At 32.5% G+C, this 18,439-nt stretch overlaps 1 protein-coding gene across 1 annotated transcript; it reads right to left on the bottom strand.

Annotated features, from left to right (window-relative positions):
* Positions 1-8,114: 8,114 nt before the first annotated feature.
* On the bottom strand, positions 8,115-13,888 carry LOC105248925. Its single transcript, XM_011254006.3, has 3 exons — positions 13,674-13,888; positions 9,391-9,942; positions 8,115-8,821 (listed from the first exon to the last, which is right to left on the bottom strand). Exons 1-3 carry the CDS (start codon positions 13,693-13,695, stop codon positions 8,721-8,723), a joined length of 675 nt encoding a protein of 224 aa, XP_011252308.1. The 5' UTR covers positions 13,696-13,888; the 3' UTR covers positions 8,115-8,720.
* Positions 13,889-18,439: the final 4,551 nt, after the last annotated feature.

Genomic DNA, 18,439 nt, shown 5'->3' with positions numbered 1-18,439 from the left:
AACTAATAACGGCCTGGCGGAATGGATCGAAGAGGAGGGGGAAAGGTCCCGGAAAATAATTTGCGAAGTATTATAAAAATATCACGGCTCCTTGGACGACGGTGACGCAAAGTTTCGATGAAAGACACGCACAAAGTTATGATTGGAAATTAACGTTGTTCTAATTATAGAGAATTTCTTGAATGTCGCTTCAGGCGACGTCGTTTAATTGATCAAAGTTCGACACTGATGCACTGAAGCTTTTATGATTGTCGGATAACCACGTTGGAAAAAATATAATGCTTATTTTTACGTGAAAAATGTAAACGCTGTAAAATAGAACGGCAAACCACACACAATATACGTTTATCAATTCAGCATTGCAATCATAAATATTATATACATGTATGTATGTGTGTGTGTGTATTCATATACAAATAATATATAAAACAACTTTTTAAAAACCAAAAGCACGATGGAAATTTGAATATGTTATTTCCAAGCGAGTACTGTCGCTTTCACAAATGGAACGTTGGTTGCGTTATTTCGCCAGGGATTGCGGATGCCTTGAAAAATCGGAGAATCCTCAGCGGGAAAATTGCCCCGCCGAACTGCCGCGGCAAACCACAAATCGTGGAAGAAACCTAGCCAGAAACCCTTCCCGCCTGCCGACACACACCCGCCAAGGAGGATACGAAAGTTTGTTTCGCGAGGAAAGTTTTGAATATTCAATACTCGCCGGCGAGAGGCAAGCGAGATTCGCGGAGCGAGACGGACGGTTGCGGGTGCATGGAACAATTTCATTTCTCCTATTTCCTTCTTTTCCGCGTGTTATTCGTAGGCGCAAGACGGCGAGAAGGTGAAAGGGAGAAGGGGTGGCCCCGCGCCGATATTTTCTATTGGCGATGCGTCTGGCATTCCGCACGACTCCATCATATCCCGCCGGCTCTCGTCGCGATTTCGCGGAGACAGTTCTCGGGACCCTACAAATCTTCCCGTGAAAGATTTCGAGGAGATACCCAAGAGGGTTAGATGTTTTTCGATGAATCGATTGGAGGGTACTTTCGCTATGCAAACTCCCCTTTCGCTTTTTTTTCTTCCGGACTATCTCTCCGGAAACCAAACCCCTGCAGGTTCGGTCTTTTCCCACTTCCCCTCGATCTACCATCGAATCAACGGAGTTAAGGCTGCACTCTTGCGAATCCTTCGTCCTGCAGTCACTGGCCCGTCGCATCGTCCGTCAGACGAGGAAGTTTCGGTAACGAGGTTGACTCCGGACGACGATGGTATTCCCTGGGCGTATGATCTCGCGGAATCTTGTTTAGAAAGTGTGCGATCGAATGGAAACTCTTTCACTGGGATTACTAGCATACGCCATCGAAAGAAATATCGCGCGATGAAAACATAGTCGAATGGATTTGAATTCTACGAGTCGCGCGCGTAGTCAAAATTTAATACTATATGTCGGCTGCGTATATCTCGAGAGAACAACTTTTATACATACTGTGTTTTATAGATACGTTTTAGAATCGATCGTTCCTTTTGCATCGCGTTGGAAAGCTCTTTTTAATCATTTCGTTCGAACGTATCTTTTTATTGTAGTGTTGATAAAATAATTAAGAATATCTATGAAATTCTGTAAATGCATTCATTAAATAAATTGTTATTTTGTCAACAATATAATAAAAAGATACATTCGAACAAAATAAGTAATTGAAAAGAATATTAATATCTTGATAGTTATTACATTAAATATAGTTTCCACGAGATCATCGAATTTTCGCGAATGTATCATACGAAACATGACAGTTTTATATATAATTTTATAAACATACACATACAAATAAAAGTTGTCAAATTTACAAGCAAATAATCAGAAAGTGACAACTCTTTAATATTGAAATATAATAAAAGAAAAAATTATTTGAAAATATAATACTATGATTTTTATAAATACAATAATGCAAACATAAATTTTATTATTCACCTATAATTAGCGACTACGTATGAATTTCTTCTCAAAGAGTATAATTAAATTTGATTAAATTCATAAATGATAAAAAATATCCATTCTATTGACATCAACAAATATTTAATTTAAAAAAATTTAATTTTTAAAATATTTTAATTAACCGCAAAATTTTTTCGGTTAAAATCCTACATTACTTTTTTAATTTTGTTATTTTTTTATTTTTAATTTTATTAATTTTTGTTTATTTCTCATGTAAAAATACGATAATTACTTAAGATCTTTAGAGAGTTATGTACATGTTATCGATATTGATGATAGCATCGTGTTTGCAAGGATTAACTTCGGTGTAACCATGTAGTAGCCCTTCCCAGTAACGTCGCACACCAGCGCTTTTCCTCGAGTTCGCGAGGAGAAACACAGGCGGTTAACTTCGGTTTGAATTAATAAACGAGGCTTGGCTTCTAATACTGAGCTTAACTCAGTTTAGTTTGCCGATCGAGGTCTCCTGCACCGAATTCTAATCCGATTGTGCAGATCACGTGCAATATGGAACGGCGATATAAGCATGGTGGTATAACGTGTTTGTGAGTAAAGTTATATCCGATAAACGTGAATTTTTAAGGAAAATATGCACTAAACTTAAAAAAAAGAGAAAGAAAAGTAATTATACATCATACCCTTAATAAAGATATTTAAAATAATAATTTCAAAGAGGATTGTATATTTATATCGTAATTCCTTATATTATCTCAGTCGCAAGAGGAAGAAAATTTAATTGTCCCTTGCAAATATTGACGCTTTCTTTTGTGTACTCTGTGAATAGTATTCCATCATAACAGACGTAAATTGAGTTAGTCTAGACAACTTTTACAATCGCTCTTAAACGGATTAGATCGATCGATAGATGACTTGAGAAAATACAAAAGAAGGATTTTAATAAAAATCTGTACAATTTGAAACTTTATACAGATTAATAAGACATAAGATATACATTTTGACCGCTGTTATAACACATTTAGAAAACACTCGTAACGTGGTACAATCTAAAATCGCATCGCAGAAAGGATCATCGATGGTTCTTCGCCTCCTCGAGGTACTGCATGCGTGTTCCCATAAAAGTGGTGGCGCATCGACGATGAAACGAGAATCGGTGCAGCATAGACGACAGGCTTGAATCGAGGATATAGATACGGGCAATCGCGAAGGAAACCATTAAAGGCTGTTTCTGAGGCTTATCATAGTCGCGCAGCGACAGTGCCAAAGCAAGGAGGACTCGACCCATTCAATTGTCGCGATAACGTCGGGATTCGAGTCAAGACGCATCAGACTTGGCCGGAAACGACGTCGTCGAAGCGCTTCCTCCTCGTTTAACCGTCCCCGCGAGCGCCACTGATCTAACCCGCGTTTCCGACCTTACACCCTTCAGATCTACCCTTCGCGAGATTATGACCTTGAGATAGAATCTAGATAGTTGGACAATGGCAATTCTTCCGTTATTCCTGCCTTTCAAGTATCGCTGATCCGTCCTCGAAATATTTCTAATCACTTATCAAAGGGACAAAATTTTAAATTATATTTTTGATAATGAAAATCTTATCATTATTAATTTTAATAAAAATCTTTAATAAAAATAAATTGACGATACCTTATGGATATATATTGTTTAACTTTATATTTCTCTTTTGCTGGAAAGTCTGTTACAAAGGGCGAGTTTCATGGTACTAAAAACGCGAGTTACAAGTAAGAATGGGCGTTAAACACCCCGCTGAAACGTTTAGGCAACGAGCGTGTAATTAAAAACACGAGAGAAACGGTAATCTGGCTTTCAAGAGCCGCACACGGTAGGAAGGTCACACGCTCTCGGCAAGATAGAACCATGCCATCGATTTCCGCTCTCTCTCCCTCTCCCTCTCTCTCTCTCTCTTTCTCTCTTTCCCTCCCTCTCTCTTTGGCCCAATAAACCCCATCTCCATTCACGCCGCTACCGACTTCCGCTCAGAAAGCACGAAGCGTTCTCTCCCGCGCCCAATGTAGTCCGTCATGTGTTCGTGACAATAGAATCGCGAGGGTTCATGCATAAATGCGACGTAACAATAAACAGAGCGGCTGAGAGTACAGGGGTGAGATGCGAGAGGGGGAAGTGGCCCTTCAAAAGCCATCATAGCCGGAGGATCAGAAACCGATATGAGATTCGGGTATATATGAATGATGTATCGCGCCCACACACGCTATGCTACTATTTCTGTTTCCGCGTTGTTACGAGAGTGAGGAAGAAACATCGCGAAAACTCTTTGCTCGAAATATATACGCATGCATGCACACACATCGAGTGGAACTATATACATCTCAGACGTGTCGAATATCGCCACCATCCCCGCGAAGAATCTTTTGTAAACTGCGGAATATCTATAAACTTCGATTATGGTGCATACGATGTAAAAGTGTATTGCATAATGTTCAGTGACAATTTGATATTGATAACAGACGATAGCAAGTAACAGAAAATTGAAGATATTATATTATGAAAAATAAATAAAATATCATGATTGATTTATAATTAATAATTCATACGTTTTTAAATATGCACGTCTGCATTCTCGAGTCTATGCATGCAATCCAACAAAGTACATATAAAGAAGATGAAATCTTCAAGAGATAATATCCTGCAAATGGTTGCTAAAGCAAGTACAGTTTATGAAACGAGCTGCTTTTTCTTCTTGCATACAATTGCGGTAATGCATATAAAAGAACTCTTTCCTTCTTTTATTTTTTATTTTTAATGTTGCTTTTATATTTTCCTTCAGGATAAAAAATTCTTCGACTTGTTTGTTTCAAAAATATGAACATTAATTTTTCACATCTTGGTCTCTTTGTTAAATTAGTAAAACGTTAAGATTGATTCGGTATTTTTTTTAAATTATTCAAACCACAAAAAAGAATAAATATTTATTCGCATGAAAGAGAGAAAGAGAAATACTTTTTTATATATGTATTATATGTATTATATATGTTGTGTGTGGATATATTTTCTAATTTTTAATTATGTAATTTTAATTAACTTTGGTAGTTTTCCATTAGAAAAAATTTAATTAAAATAAATATTTGTTTTTTAATTCAATTATGCAATTAATTTTAATAATTCCATTGAAGAAAATTGAATTGCATAAAAATTGAGGTAAAGAATTTATTAATTAAAGTTTTAATATGATAAAAATAAGAAATTTTGTGTGTCCCGTATCTCTTTCTTAAAAATCGAAAAGTTAGAAATATGATGCATCTAAAAATGTGTCATTATCGTACATTATAAAAGCAAATTGATTAAAACAACTTTAAACTTCTATATCTCATAAAAAATTTTAAAGTTATCAAATTAAAATGTCAACGCATTGTTTTGGTTATTTAAATGTAAATTAAATGGAAACGTGCAATAAACATTATAGTTCTGAACACAGATATTCGTGTGCAATCATCCTCTTTAGCGAAGTCGCTACGAGAGTATAGAGGCCTCGTTTGCAGAGTGAGTATGACCCGTCTGGTGGATTAGATACTCGTAAACTCTTACAGGTGACAGAAGGACGAGGGACGTGAGGGGTGATGTTAAGTCCACGAAGGAAATGCAAGGGGGAGAAGAGGGAGGAATTGATGGCACGCGGGAACCGAGGTTGCCTCGAGTGGCGAAACGGCTGGAAGTTCCTTTCATGTAAAGTAATTAACTACCAGCAACCGTTGACAAACACCTTACCCTCGTTCGCGGGCCTGCTAGCCTCGAGTGTCCTGGCGTCGTGTCGTTTTCCTGGCACGAACCCGCCGCCATTCCCTTTATCCTTTCAAGGGAGAGGATTTTTGTATTTTTCATCAACCCTCCGACCCTTCGTTTTCCTCGCTACTCTGGCCGCTAACTTGTCTGGCTTTATAGCCAGCGTTCCTTTTCGTCCTTGAGGCTTCCCGTCCTGCATTAAACTTCTATCATCTTTGATCCTCTTCGGCTTTTGCACAAACCACTGGCCGAGGAAAATCGACCTCGCTCTTTTGTTTTATGAGGCCCTTTTATTATCATATATTTTCAACAAGAAACCCGGACTTCAAAGCGTTATAAAAATTATGTGTGCGTGCAATTTTGCGTCTTAACGTGTACGAAGATGCGTGTAGAATCATTTTGCATATTTAAGTGCTGGTCAAAAGAAAAATCTAAATTTGAATTGCAAATGTTCAGATTAATGAGGGTTTTGGCAAAATATACATTCAGCAATTTTATGGAAGCATTGCAATATTTCTTATTTTTTAAATATAAAATTTACTAAAAATACATGAATATATATGTACATGCACATGGTACTTAGAAAAATATCTATTGTTTAGAACTTAGTTACACTAAAAGTCTACTTATGCTCTTAGTAGCTTTATCCATCTTCATCTTGAGAATTTACCTTCAGTTACAAACTTTCACATCTCCCGGGATATCCAGACTTTTCTGATCACCTATTCTCAAGAGATACCAGTTTGTATTTTTAATCAGTATACGATGAGCGCCTCCATTTACCCTTCCCTTTCTTAACTTTATTGCTCAGCTACCTTCTCTTCCACCACGACGTTGTCTACTCCTTCTCGGTCTTTCACTACTTCGTCATCGGCGTCCCATCGGACCAATAAGCGTCGAAGTTCCTACGTTAAACAGATAACAGTCTTGACAAATAATTATGAACTTTGTATAACGTCATCAAAAAATGACATTTTAATTAGTTAGAGATTTATAAATTACATAAATAAAGACGGATAAATTGATAAATATACTTGATAATAATAACTGATAAATACATAATACAATGTATAATTTTTTGTGATACAAATAATTTTATTTGAAGAAAATGTGATTCTTTGTGTTCGATAACTACGACTGAATTAATTTATATATAAAGTTATGTTGATATAAAATTATTTTTTTGAAGAAAAAAATACTTATAAAGTCATATCAATTAATTGTTTGTGTGTATATAATTTATGATTTACATGCATTTATCTACAAACGAATAATATACATATGCTTATAGATATAATTTTCTTCATAAATAAAACTCTAGTCTCATTACACAGTGTGAATTACTTAACTACTTAATTTCCCTCGCGATGCATTATTTATTAATTGATCCGAGGGATACTGAAGGGAACATCGTTTCAGATATGGGGTTAAAACTGAGTTTATCAGAATAACCATGGTTTAACAAAACTGTTAAACATAATTAGAATTATAATAGCATTCTGACGCGAATGAGAGACCCATATTGTAATTAAAGCGTATGCCCTAATAAAGTCAAATATCATCATTAAAACTCTCATTATAACTTCTTGATGTTTGATGATATATTTAATAATGTAATATGCAGAGTGTCCACACATAAAGGCACAAGTCAAAATTTATATAATGTGTTGATGAGATTGCATATAAATGAAAAAGTTCATATAAATCTATATTCGAAAATACTTTACTAAAAAATTATAAGCGCTCAAAGATTCGCGATTAAAATTGTTCCTATAATTTGTTAGACAAAATCACAGACATATTATTATACGTATCGCATAATTCAGAAAAAACGTAGTTGTTTACTGTAATCACACAAATCCCAACTCAAACGTCAGAATTATGACATTGAAATTAAATGAAATCTAATAAACAAAACATGTGATAAAAGACTAGACTAAAGATCGTATAGGTTAAGATAAACAATAACTTAGAATTATCTATTTCTCAGTCAGCATCTAATACTATTTAAAGTTTTAATAAAGTTGTAAAAACAATTTTACTCATTGATCTTTGAAAAATTTATAACCCATTAATAAAACGTTTATGAATATTGGTTTATATGAATTTCTTTCCTCTTTCAGCTCATTAATACATTGCATAAATTTAGTTCTAATCTTTTTATAGATATTCTGCATACAATAAGTCGCTGAATAAATACATAAGCATTGATATTATTAATTGTAAAACGTATATACTATTTACATTTGATAGACTTCCCTCGCTTTAATATAAATTTTCTTATTCTTATTCTGAAAAAAATATATTTATTAGTTTCCTTATTTATTAATTATTAATATCCAAATGCATTTTTCATTATTTACAGTAAACGTCATGCAATCTAAATAAGAATAAATACAATCAGAATAAGAATCAAGAATCGACAGAAACGAATTTAATTACGCTCACATATTTTTTTAAATACATTGTATGATTGTTCATCTCTTGATGAAGAAAATCGAAAATTAATGTCTGCGTAATATTATGATAACCTTAGTTATATCCTTTTATACCAATATACGTATAAATATAATGAACAAGTTATGTAATGTATAATATAAAATCTAACATTTTCGATATTTAGAAAATGGCAATGCATAAATTGGTGATTATTTGTGAGATATAAAATAAAATTTAAATGACTATCGGATCTTATATATAATATATACATGTTTTACATTCTGTATATTGACACTGAAAACATGACATAATCAAAATATTAATATTGATAAATATTCTAAAATTTTGTCATTTATAATTTCAAAATCAATGTAAATGAAAATATGGAAAAAGATTAATTGGAAATATAATAACTAATATGAAAGTCTTATAAATGTCTTAATGTCTATATTTTAAAAATAAAATTACGTTATGCACTAAGATCTAATCACAGATTAATAAATGATCGTTTATAAATGATCTTTTGTGGATTTATTAATAAACATTTTAAAAATTGCTAATTTCATCGACAAGCTATCTTCGCCACCAACTCCTCTCCATGATGAAACGAACCATTAGGGACAGAACCATAAGAAAGATGATAACCGCCGCTGCCACAAGAATAGCGCCGTATCCTGTTAAAAGTTATTAATTTTAGATTTTTTCTTTTGTCCATCGCAATTATTTTTAACAGACGGTCGCTAATTTTGACCATTTTTAAATTCAATCTTGTTATTGAGAACTGAATGTTGCTACAATCATTAATTTATGATTGTGTTAAAATTAAAATATCGATCTCTTCACGAATGTTAAAAAGAGATAATAAAATGTGTATACTGATTTATTTAATTACTTCAAGACACGCATTGGAATGAAATAATAAATAATAAATAATTTCTTTGTACAATTTTTACAAATTACCTAATGGTATTTTTTTCTTGACGAAGAAAATTTTTTTTTTCATTTCTCTCTCTCTCTCTCTCTCTTCTTGACATATAAAAAACTCTTTTAAATTAAATTTTAATTTATTCAAAAATGTGAACAAAAATTTTTAAATAAATTTAAAAAGCATACGCTATATTAATCTCATATATAAATAAAATAGCAATTCCAGAATTAAATATATAGATAAATTTTTTAGTAAAAACTTCTAATTAAAAAATATACAATAAAGCAATTACAAGTTTTTATTACCGATACTCACTTCGTGATTTTTTATCATTAGTTTTTTCCGCGATCCCATTATCTATATACGGTGCAAAAGAATTTCTATTACACTGCAACTTGAAAAACTGCTCTGGCGTTATAGGCATCGGTAACAATGCATGTTGACCATTAATCCCTTGGAAATGGAAGTCTGTAGTTGGTATTAAAGATGCTTGGAAAGGTGTCAATGGTATTTGCACCCTACAGGTCGCCTCGTCTGTGGAATATCTGTTGCCGAATGAAAAAAGTCCATATGGCCAACCAGCGTGATTTGGTAGCGCGATTGCGCTGTAAGGTGGCGGATCGTCATTATCTTCACTGTCATTTATGGTAATTGAAGAGAGCGTTATCACAGTAGTCGGATTACTCGAGGTTTCCCCGATCTGTACGTTATGATTCAATGCGGATTTGTCCTGAGAAGTTGACTTTGATGACGACACGTCATCTTGAAGGTACGACTTATCCGTCGACCATCGCTGAAGTCTTTCTGATGCGGCACCGCATGTGTCAGTAGATAATAACTGCTCGGTCTCAGACCTTGCCAAAAAATCTACAATCAAGATTAAAATTGTACATATTTTTGAACAATATTTTTTAAATTCTTATTCGAATATTTTTGATTGAGGAGGCTATTTGCCGAAAAAGATTTATTATATTCACACAATGTATATAAAATTATGAATAAATTATGAATAATTTATGAAATACATTATATATAAAGTGCTACTATATAATTGTATTGTTGTAAAGACTTATATTTAAAAAATTATATTAATTACATTAAAATTCTTGTACTACAGAATTTAATAGATAGAGTTAAAGTTAAATTTTAAATTTACAAGAATTTCTAAATTAATTAAAAAGATTAAATTATAATAGATTATCTCCTAATCTATTTTTTAGCTCTAGTTAATATTTCATGTTTTTTAATAATTATTTATTCGCTAATATTTCTTTTAATGTTTTAATATTTATGATTAAAATACAACAATAGCATTTATATAATTTTCAATTTATTATCAATATTTAAATTTTGTACATAATTATCCTTTTCATATTTAATAATTGATAATTTAGTAATAAAATTTGATAAACAATAATTTCATAATTTCATAAAAATATATCAGATTATATAAACATAAATTAAACATAATATTATATTATTACGCTTACATTAAGTTTTAAAATTAACAAAAAATATTTATTATAATTTATATAACACATTAAATAAACATAAGAAAACTTTCAAACTTGTAAATGTGCATAATCGTCACATGATAGTATATGTTAATAACATACATGACAGCATATGTTAATAATTACGACATTTCGAGTTTTCGCGAATGCATTTTTATGATACTTAGCTAAGAACCTGGAATGTTGAATGTTGATTCATGCTAATCAACTTACGTGAACGCCATCAATATTATATGATATTTTTTCTTAGGTATTATTGATATAAGTCGTTTAAGAGTCGTTCAAGAGTATTTTTATAACAAACTTCTATATATTATACTAGATTGTTAATATGTACATATATAATTCATACATATATAATTCATGATGAAATATGAAAAGAGCAACCATCTATCTAATTAAACAGAATTCATATATGCCATGTTTTGATAAGACATGATAGCGAATATATGTTTTAAAGTAATAATGAAGAAATGTAAAACATAATATGTATAGTGCGCGTATAAAAATAAAAACTATACCAAAGATATGTAGCATATTTAGCTACTCAACTTTTATATATTCTGCCCAATTAGATGACTACTTTTGCATTACTTTTAGTATTTCTAATAGCAATCTAATGAGAGAAGTTTATAATTTTTGCACATTACAGATTATTATATGTTTTATTTGATTAGTATATATTGTTATAAATGTCACGCGACGAAATGTGAAGCACACAAAATAATCATGCACGCTATATATAAATTGCAAGATTAACTTTAATTTACAATATTAAATAAAAACAGCATTATATCAACGAATTTTAAATTATCGTTTGCTCAAAAGTATTTTTCGTCATTATTGCGTATTATATATACTGTAAATAAATTATTATTTCCACAAAATTTTATGAAAACAATGCTTTATCAATAGTCCATTTATGTTTCCGTTTTTTATTTTACAGTCGGTGTATAACTTCCTTTTCTCAAGCGCATATGATTAACTAAATTAAATTTATCATGCGAACACATTTAATATTATATCGATACACATGTACATATATATATATATATATATATATATATATATGTATATATATCAATTATACCATTACGTTGCATACATATAATTAGCAAAAGTTTTGAAATTTAAAGTTAATTTCCTTCATTAAAGATAATTATTTGTATACAAGATAAGTATTTTATGTGTCTGGAAGTGCAAAAAACGTTCGACATGTATAAAAAATATTTCCAAATATATATAAAATAAAAAATTTATTTTCATAGATTTTTGTTATATTAATATAAATTTAAATCAATATAAATTTAAATATTATATATATACGACAATGAGATGACAATTTTTTAAATTGAATTACACTAATTTATGAAACTCATTGTAGCGAAGAAAAAAGCAAATTTTTTAAATGGAAACCCCGACAAATATAACATCACTCGATGAGATTTAAAGAGATGAATTTAACGATTACAATGTTAAGAGGCCTCTAATGATTTTCGATATTACGACAGTAATAAATTTTTGAAAGTGGTTTTTCAAGGATATTGATTTCTGATCAATCATTTTATCCACGTTGATACCTTGAAAACAATCGGATCTTTTACATTATAGGTCATTGGGTTTGTCTCTTCGAAATCTACCGAGTGATGTCATTTATTCATGTAAAAAATTTAACCTCGATATCTCATTAAAATACGGTTGCTTCAACTTGAAAATCACATCAAAGTAATTTCATTAAAAGAACTTTTTTCGTTTTTTGTCCGAGTCCGATCGTTTTTAAGATATCGACATAAATGTATTGACCGAACAGAAATCGATATCTCAAAAAGCCTTTCAAAAATTCGTTACTATAGTAATATCGAAGATAGATTTTTAACATTATAGGTCTTGTTGAATTTATTTTTTCAAAACTTATCAAATGGTGTTATATTTGTCATGAAATTTTCATTTAATTTGCTCTCTTTCTCTCATTAAAATGAGTTTTATAGATTAACGTAATTCAAATCAAAATTGTTTACGAACCATTCCATTAATTGTCTCGTTTTCATTTTTCCGTTTAAGAAATTTTATTTTATAAATATAAACAATATAAGTAATATAAATATAAATATACGTATAAATTTTATTTTACATATAGAGTCACAGATTAAATAGAATACCCTGCTAATATTCAAATACCTGCTAATATTCAAATGCTAATATTGATTATTGATCGCTTGCATATGTAACATTTATCTCATTCAAGTCCTTGAGAACCTGTATTACCTCTACTATTGAAGCATGATAGCTCAAGAAACACTTTCTATAACGCTTATAAGAAGTAACGTGAACCGAATTCCCACATCTTATATTGCGTCAAATGTATATTTTAAAAGAACGTTTCACCTAAAACTCACTTTCCTTTTTCATAACGCAATCTATTTATGACTAATTAATGTTGATACTTATCATAAAATTTACATATATTTGCATGCTTGATATTTACACGAAATCTTTCTGACACGCATATTTTTCTAGAAATTAATTTTTTAGACTTATTAAAAAGACGTGAATAATATAATAAAAGTATATATATATATATATATATATATATATATATATATATATTTTAATTTTAAAAAGCAAAATTTACAAACAAAACAATATTAAAAATTAAAACAAAGAAGATGGAAAATCTTAGTGTCACAAGGAACAAAAGCATGAAATTATAATTATAATTTTAGCACTTGATAGTTTTTACACTAAACTATCAGATATTTATTATACAATGACATATGATATAATTTTTTCATTATTTTATATTTTGCTTAGTAACGTTGCTTAGTTTATGAGTCATATTTATGAGTGATAAACTTTAATGAACTGTACACGATTTCCAATCATCTTAGAAAAACCATTTCGCACAATATCGTCACTTAATGTTTAGCGAGAACCGATGGAAAGATTGTATTAATTATGAAGACTAAAGTGCGCGACCGAACCGAATCGAGGTGCGGAACTGGATATTCAAAGAACAATATGAAAATATTAAATGCATTCGAGCTACACAAAATTTCACACAATAAATCTACCGTACACGCATACCTTTTCCAACGTCCCTCGACATTTCTTTATGCTACGTGCACGTCTCGAGCGACGACTGAGCGACGAGAATGTCGCAAGTATCGTGCGCGTTCGTGATTCGACTGACAATCACCTGGCGATGCACCTGCCGCGTGAAGGCATACATATATGCACGCACGTATGTAACGGCGTTGCCGATCGAGGACCGACAATGAGAGATACGTCGCGATGATGATGTTTAGTACAACTGAATGCAGGCACGGTAAAAACCGCGATCGCTAACGTGACCAGTCGTCCGATACGAACACGATGAGGGGCGGACACGTGATCAGCTATAATGATGTCGCAAGAACGTAGATAACTCTTGATGAGTGCGGTCAAGATAAAAAAATTAGTTCTCAAGCGTTGTTGTTGCAGTCAAAATAGAAAAGTCTGTTTCCTGTTTGAGGGATTTAAATTTAATATTAAATTTAATATAAATGATGTATAAATGATGTATAAATGATGTATAAAATCGATTGTTTTTATCATCTTCTTCAACTAGCTAATAATTAGCCTTGTTTATGATCTCAGATATATTTAAGAATTATGATCGCAAAACCTTACATTGTAAGGATGAGGCAATTATGGATGTATCATAAACATCAATAATGTTGCTGAATTAGCATAATCGTATAAGAATTGGGTTAAGGTTAACGCTTGGTTTAACGAGCAGCGGCAGAATTCTAAAATTCCAATTATTTAAATAATGTTACGTATGTAGCTTCAATAAGCAACCTTAGAAACTCGTTCGTGCAGTAAATTATATATCAATTAAAGATGTATAATTATATGTCAATTCTGAAACATGTGAAACGGAAAAACACTAAACGTTTAAATATACTCGACGAGATTTTAAATCTTGATAAAAAACAGATTATACATATAACAGAATTATTATTATACTAGTGACGTCAAAATTTGCAAAAACTTCAAGAATAATAATTAAATAATTATAGAAATTATAAGCAATCATAGAAGTGTAATTTTACAATCATATATATGTCAATATGATGATTCCAAACACGTTCAATAAATTCCTTAGACCTTAGAACAATAAAATAATTTTAACATAAATTTGCCTTTAGTTTATAGCATTTATTATAATAGTACCGTATAATATATTTGCATTTACATTCCTACAGGAATCTTCCGCCGAATTTATATGACGGAATAAAACATGTAAGGTGAAACCTTATACACGCATACTGTTACTATATCTTGTCCATAATCGATTATGTTTACGACAATGAACAATGTATCTTGAATATTTAATCGATCATTCATGGTCGACTTTGACAAAAGACTGGTACGCAGTACGGATGTCTTTAAAATTTTCCGTGCATAACTCGTACATAATTCAATCTCGTGACGAGATACAGACTGACGGTATCCATAAAAACTTATTCCTTGCGTGTGGCATAGTTGGAGCATGGGTTATATTTGCGATTACGTATGTATTTCGCATGTCCTTCGCCGGTAAGAGAGACGATTCCTCTGGAATTTACACAACGCTCGTTGCTCGACCGGTCCTTTTACGGTCGTCGAAATAACTTCGTCGTGATTTCCCGTGGATTCGTGAAGACACGTCGACGTACGATGTGGCGATTTCTTGAAACCACGTGCTATTCTCGTACGTTTTATTTCTGGAGACAGCCGCGTCGTAAACCGGCTACGGGATGAGATGTCACACTCTCGCGATATACCATAAACGCAATAGTCAATGAAATGGTATCGATTTGATAGAAGTGAAGAATAGCTAAATCTAGCATGATTTTTCTGTCGCAGGTCGAATGAATTAATTAACTAGACATACAAAAGACTCTCTTCACCAGACAACTTTATAAGCAGCAGAAATATTCTGCTAAAAGTCAATTGGATGACAATATAATGGGAGAGACATTAATTATAATAGCAGACGCGTTTTTCTAAATAGACAAGATCATTAAGAGACATGACAACTTATCAAGCATGAGTCAAGTTAAATTGTCGAAGGTTATTAAAATGATAATTATAAAAGCTATTTTAATAGGATAGCTATCGAGATGATTTTTCTTGCGTTTACTACCACTGCAACAGGAAAAAGGGGAAAATGCACTTTTTAAGAGCGTTGATCATAAAGGTGGGTTACTACCGAGGCGCGTGCTACGACTACTTCGTCGACGAAAGCTGCTCTTATGGCACATTCGTGTCTTCTCTTCTTTCCTCCATACACACACACACACACACACACACACACACACACACACACACACACACACACACACACACACACACACACACACACACACACACACACACACACACACACACACACACACACACACACACACACACACACACACACACACACACACACACACACACACACACACACACACACACACACACACACACACACACACACACACACACACACACACACATATATATATATATATATATATATAACTTGATGTACGTATACGCATAGCCTATGTGCTTGTTAAAATTTGACGGTGCTCACGTTCTCACGAACACTATATTCGGGAGATATAAATGGGAAGCGATGACGACACTGTGCCAGTAAAAGCGGCCATATACTTGCAAATTAATCAATTAGTATTTCCGCAAGTATATATACGACGTAATTAAAGATATTCTATTATAGATTAGTCTCTCCTTAAAACATTCTATAGCATTTGAATATTTTATATATTATAAATAAAAATATAATTGGTAAACAGAAACAGGTTCACAATTTGAATAATATAAAATTGAATCTTCTCTGAAGATCATTTGATAAAGTCCTATGTAAAATTAAACGAGGAATAATATTTTATCACTTAGTATTTCATTCTGTATCATTTGACGCGTATTAAATAAAGAGATATAAATATTCTATTTCTGCAGAAACACTCCACTTTACGGGTGAATTACAATAGCAATTTTGCATGAGAATACCTCATAATCGATTTCTATTCTCTGGCTAAGAACTTTGTAGCAGTGAGTACGAGGAGAGACGGGCGTTAACGACCATCACAAGACAAATGAACGAACGAACGATTGTTTAGCGACAAAGAGCGAGAACGGAAGTCCGTCTTTGCTCGCACACTTTGTAGCAATTTTACGAAGTTGCGACCCGATACACAAGTTCGACGTTCCGGACTGTAAGGGTAGATTAGATTTGGCTTAAGAGTGGATGAACTGTTCTGCGATAAAAGCAGGTAATTCCGCGACGCGCTCACTAACTTCGACACGACTTGGGCGCCCGGAAAATAATCAGCCGCGGGGGTTGAGTCGAGGGGGTTGCAGTCGTGTCGACAGACCACGACGTAGACAAACCCCCTTGTTCCAAAGGGCCGTTATCCGTAGGTCCAGAGAGAGGAGAGGAAAGGGGATTGGTCTTTGTGCTTCTCGCGGAAATCGTAAGATTGGTATCGTCGGTTGGCTCGGTCTTGCGCTTCACGACGATGTCACCGCCGTAGTGGTCGTCGCCTTTTATTTCGAGGGAAATTAACGACGACCGCCGAGTAATTGTCGGGCGTTAAGCTCCCGCAGAACGTAATTACGCGAGGACAAAGCGGTGTGCGAGGTAAATACGAAAACGCGGCCGCGGGACGAATTTGTCGCGACGCTTTCGAGGCAGCGAAACTTCTTCAGAACTCCGTTCCCGGCTGTTGTTCTCGTTTGTGTGGATCTGGAGTTTTCTAACTGGCGAAAGAGTGTCTCTTTACAGCGACCAGACAATTAATAATTGAAGTGATAGTCGTGTCAACGCGGTTGCAGCGATCGTTTTAGATTAAATACATAGATATCGCGATATATTAAAAATCTATAAGAATATATTTTTAAAAAATTATGCATATTATAAAAAAATTTTTTTCTCGTCAGCAAATGTAGACGAATGTATATTTTTTCTCAAATTCATGTAAAATGGAATAATTTGTGGTACATCTATTTATATTTAACGATACGGCCTCAAATGTGAAGATGAAAGATGTCTTTGACTTAATGAATAGTAAATTATAGCGTAGCTACTTAATAACGAAATAAAAAAAAAAATACTTTTAGTTTTCTTCTTCTCCCGATATTCCGAAACTTTTTTTATTCCTGCAAACTTTTTATTTCACTTCTGTAATATTCTTTACTTTATCTCCGCCAAAAAATTTGATTAAATTTTTAAAATATTATTAATGGTTTTTTAAAAGTCGCAGAATAACATATATACATTTTACTAAATATACGACTAAAGCAAAGAAGTTTAATTAGCTTTTAAAAATATAATTTTTAAATATGTCAATATAAAAAATTATTAAGTAAAATATACATTATAGAAAAAATATTAATAACAACTACATAATAAAGTAAACTTATTGGAAAGTATTTAATCTCAAAAGATTGCTCTTTTCAATGTTTCTTAAGTCCGTCTCTCTGTATATACATAAAAAAGTGACCTGTATTGATTAATTCAAGAATTCGTAAATATCAGGAGATTAATTGCGATGATTAACTCGCTCGAACGTGTCCATTGTTGGTTTTTTTACTTAATTAGTTATCGCCAGTGCCGTAATTACAGCATAAATAAAGCGGGAGACATGCGTGTTGTACGCGTTGAAGTAAACGCGAAGATATAATGATACGAATTTGTCGCGGACGGCACGGTCGCACCCGTTATCGGCATCCACTGCGACGCCCATGCACCGACTACAGATGGGGCCCGTGGCTGCAATTTAAAAGTCCATTTGTTCCTGAATAACGTAGGAAAC

The sequence above is a fragment of the Camponotus floridanus genome, unplaced genomic scaffold (genome assembly GCF_003227725.1).
Source record: "Camponotus floridanus strain SB8 unplaced genomic scaffold, Cflo_v7.5 scaffold50, whole genome shotgun sequence".
NCBI lineage: Eukaryota > Metazoa > Arthropoda > Insecta > Hymenoptera > Formicidae > Camponotus > Camponotus floridanus.
Note: the sequence above shows the minus strand (reverse complement) of the source record. Positions and strands in the feature narration are given on the sequence as shown.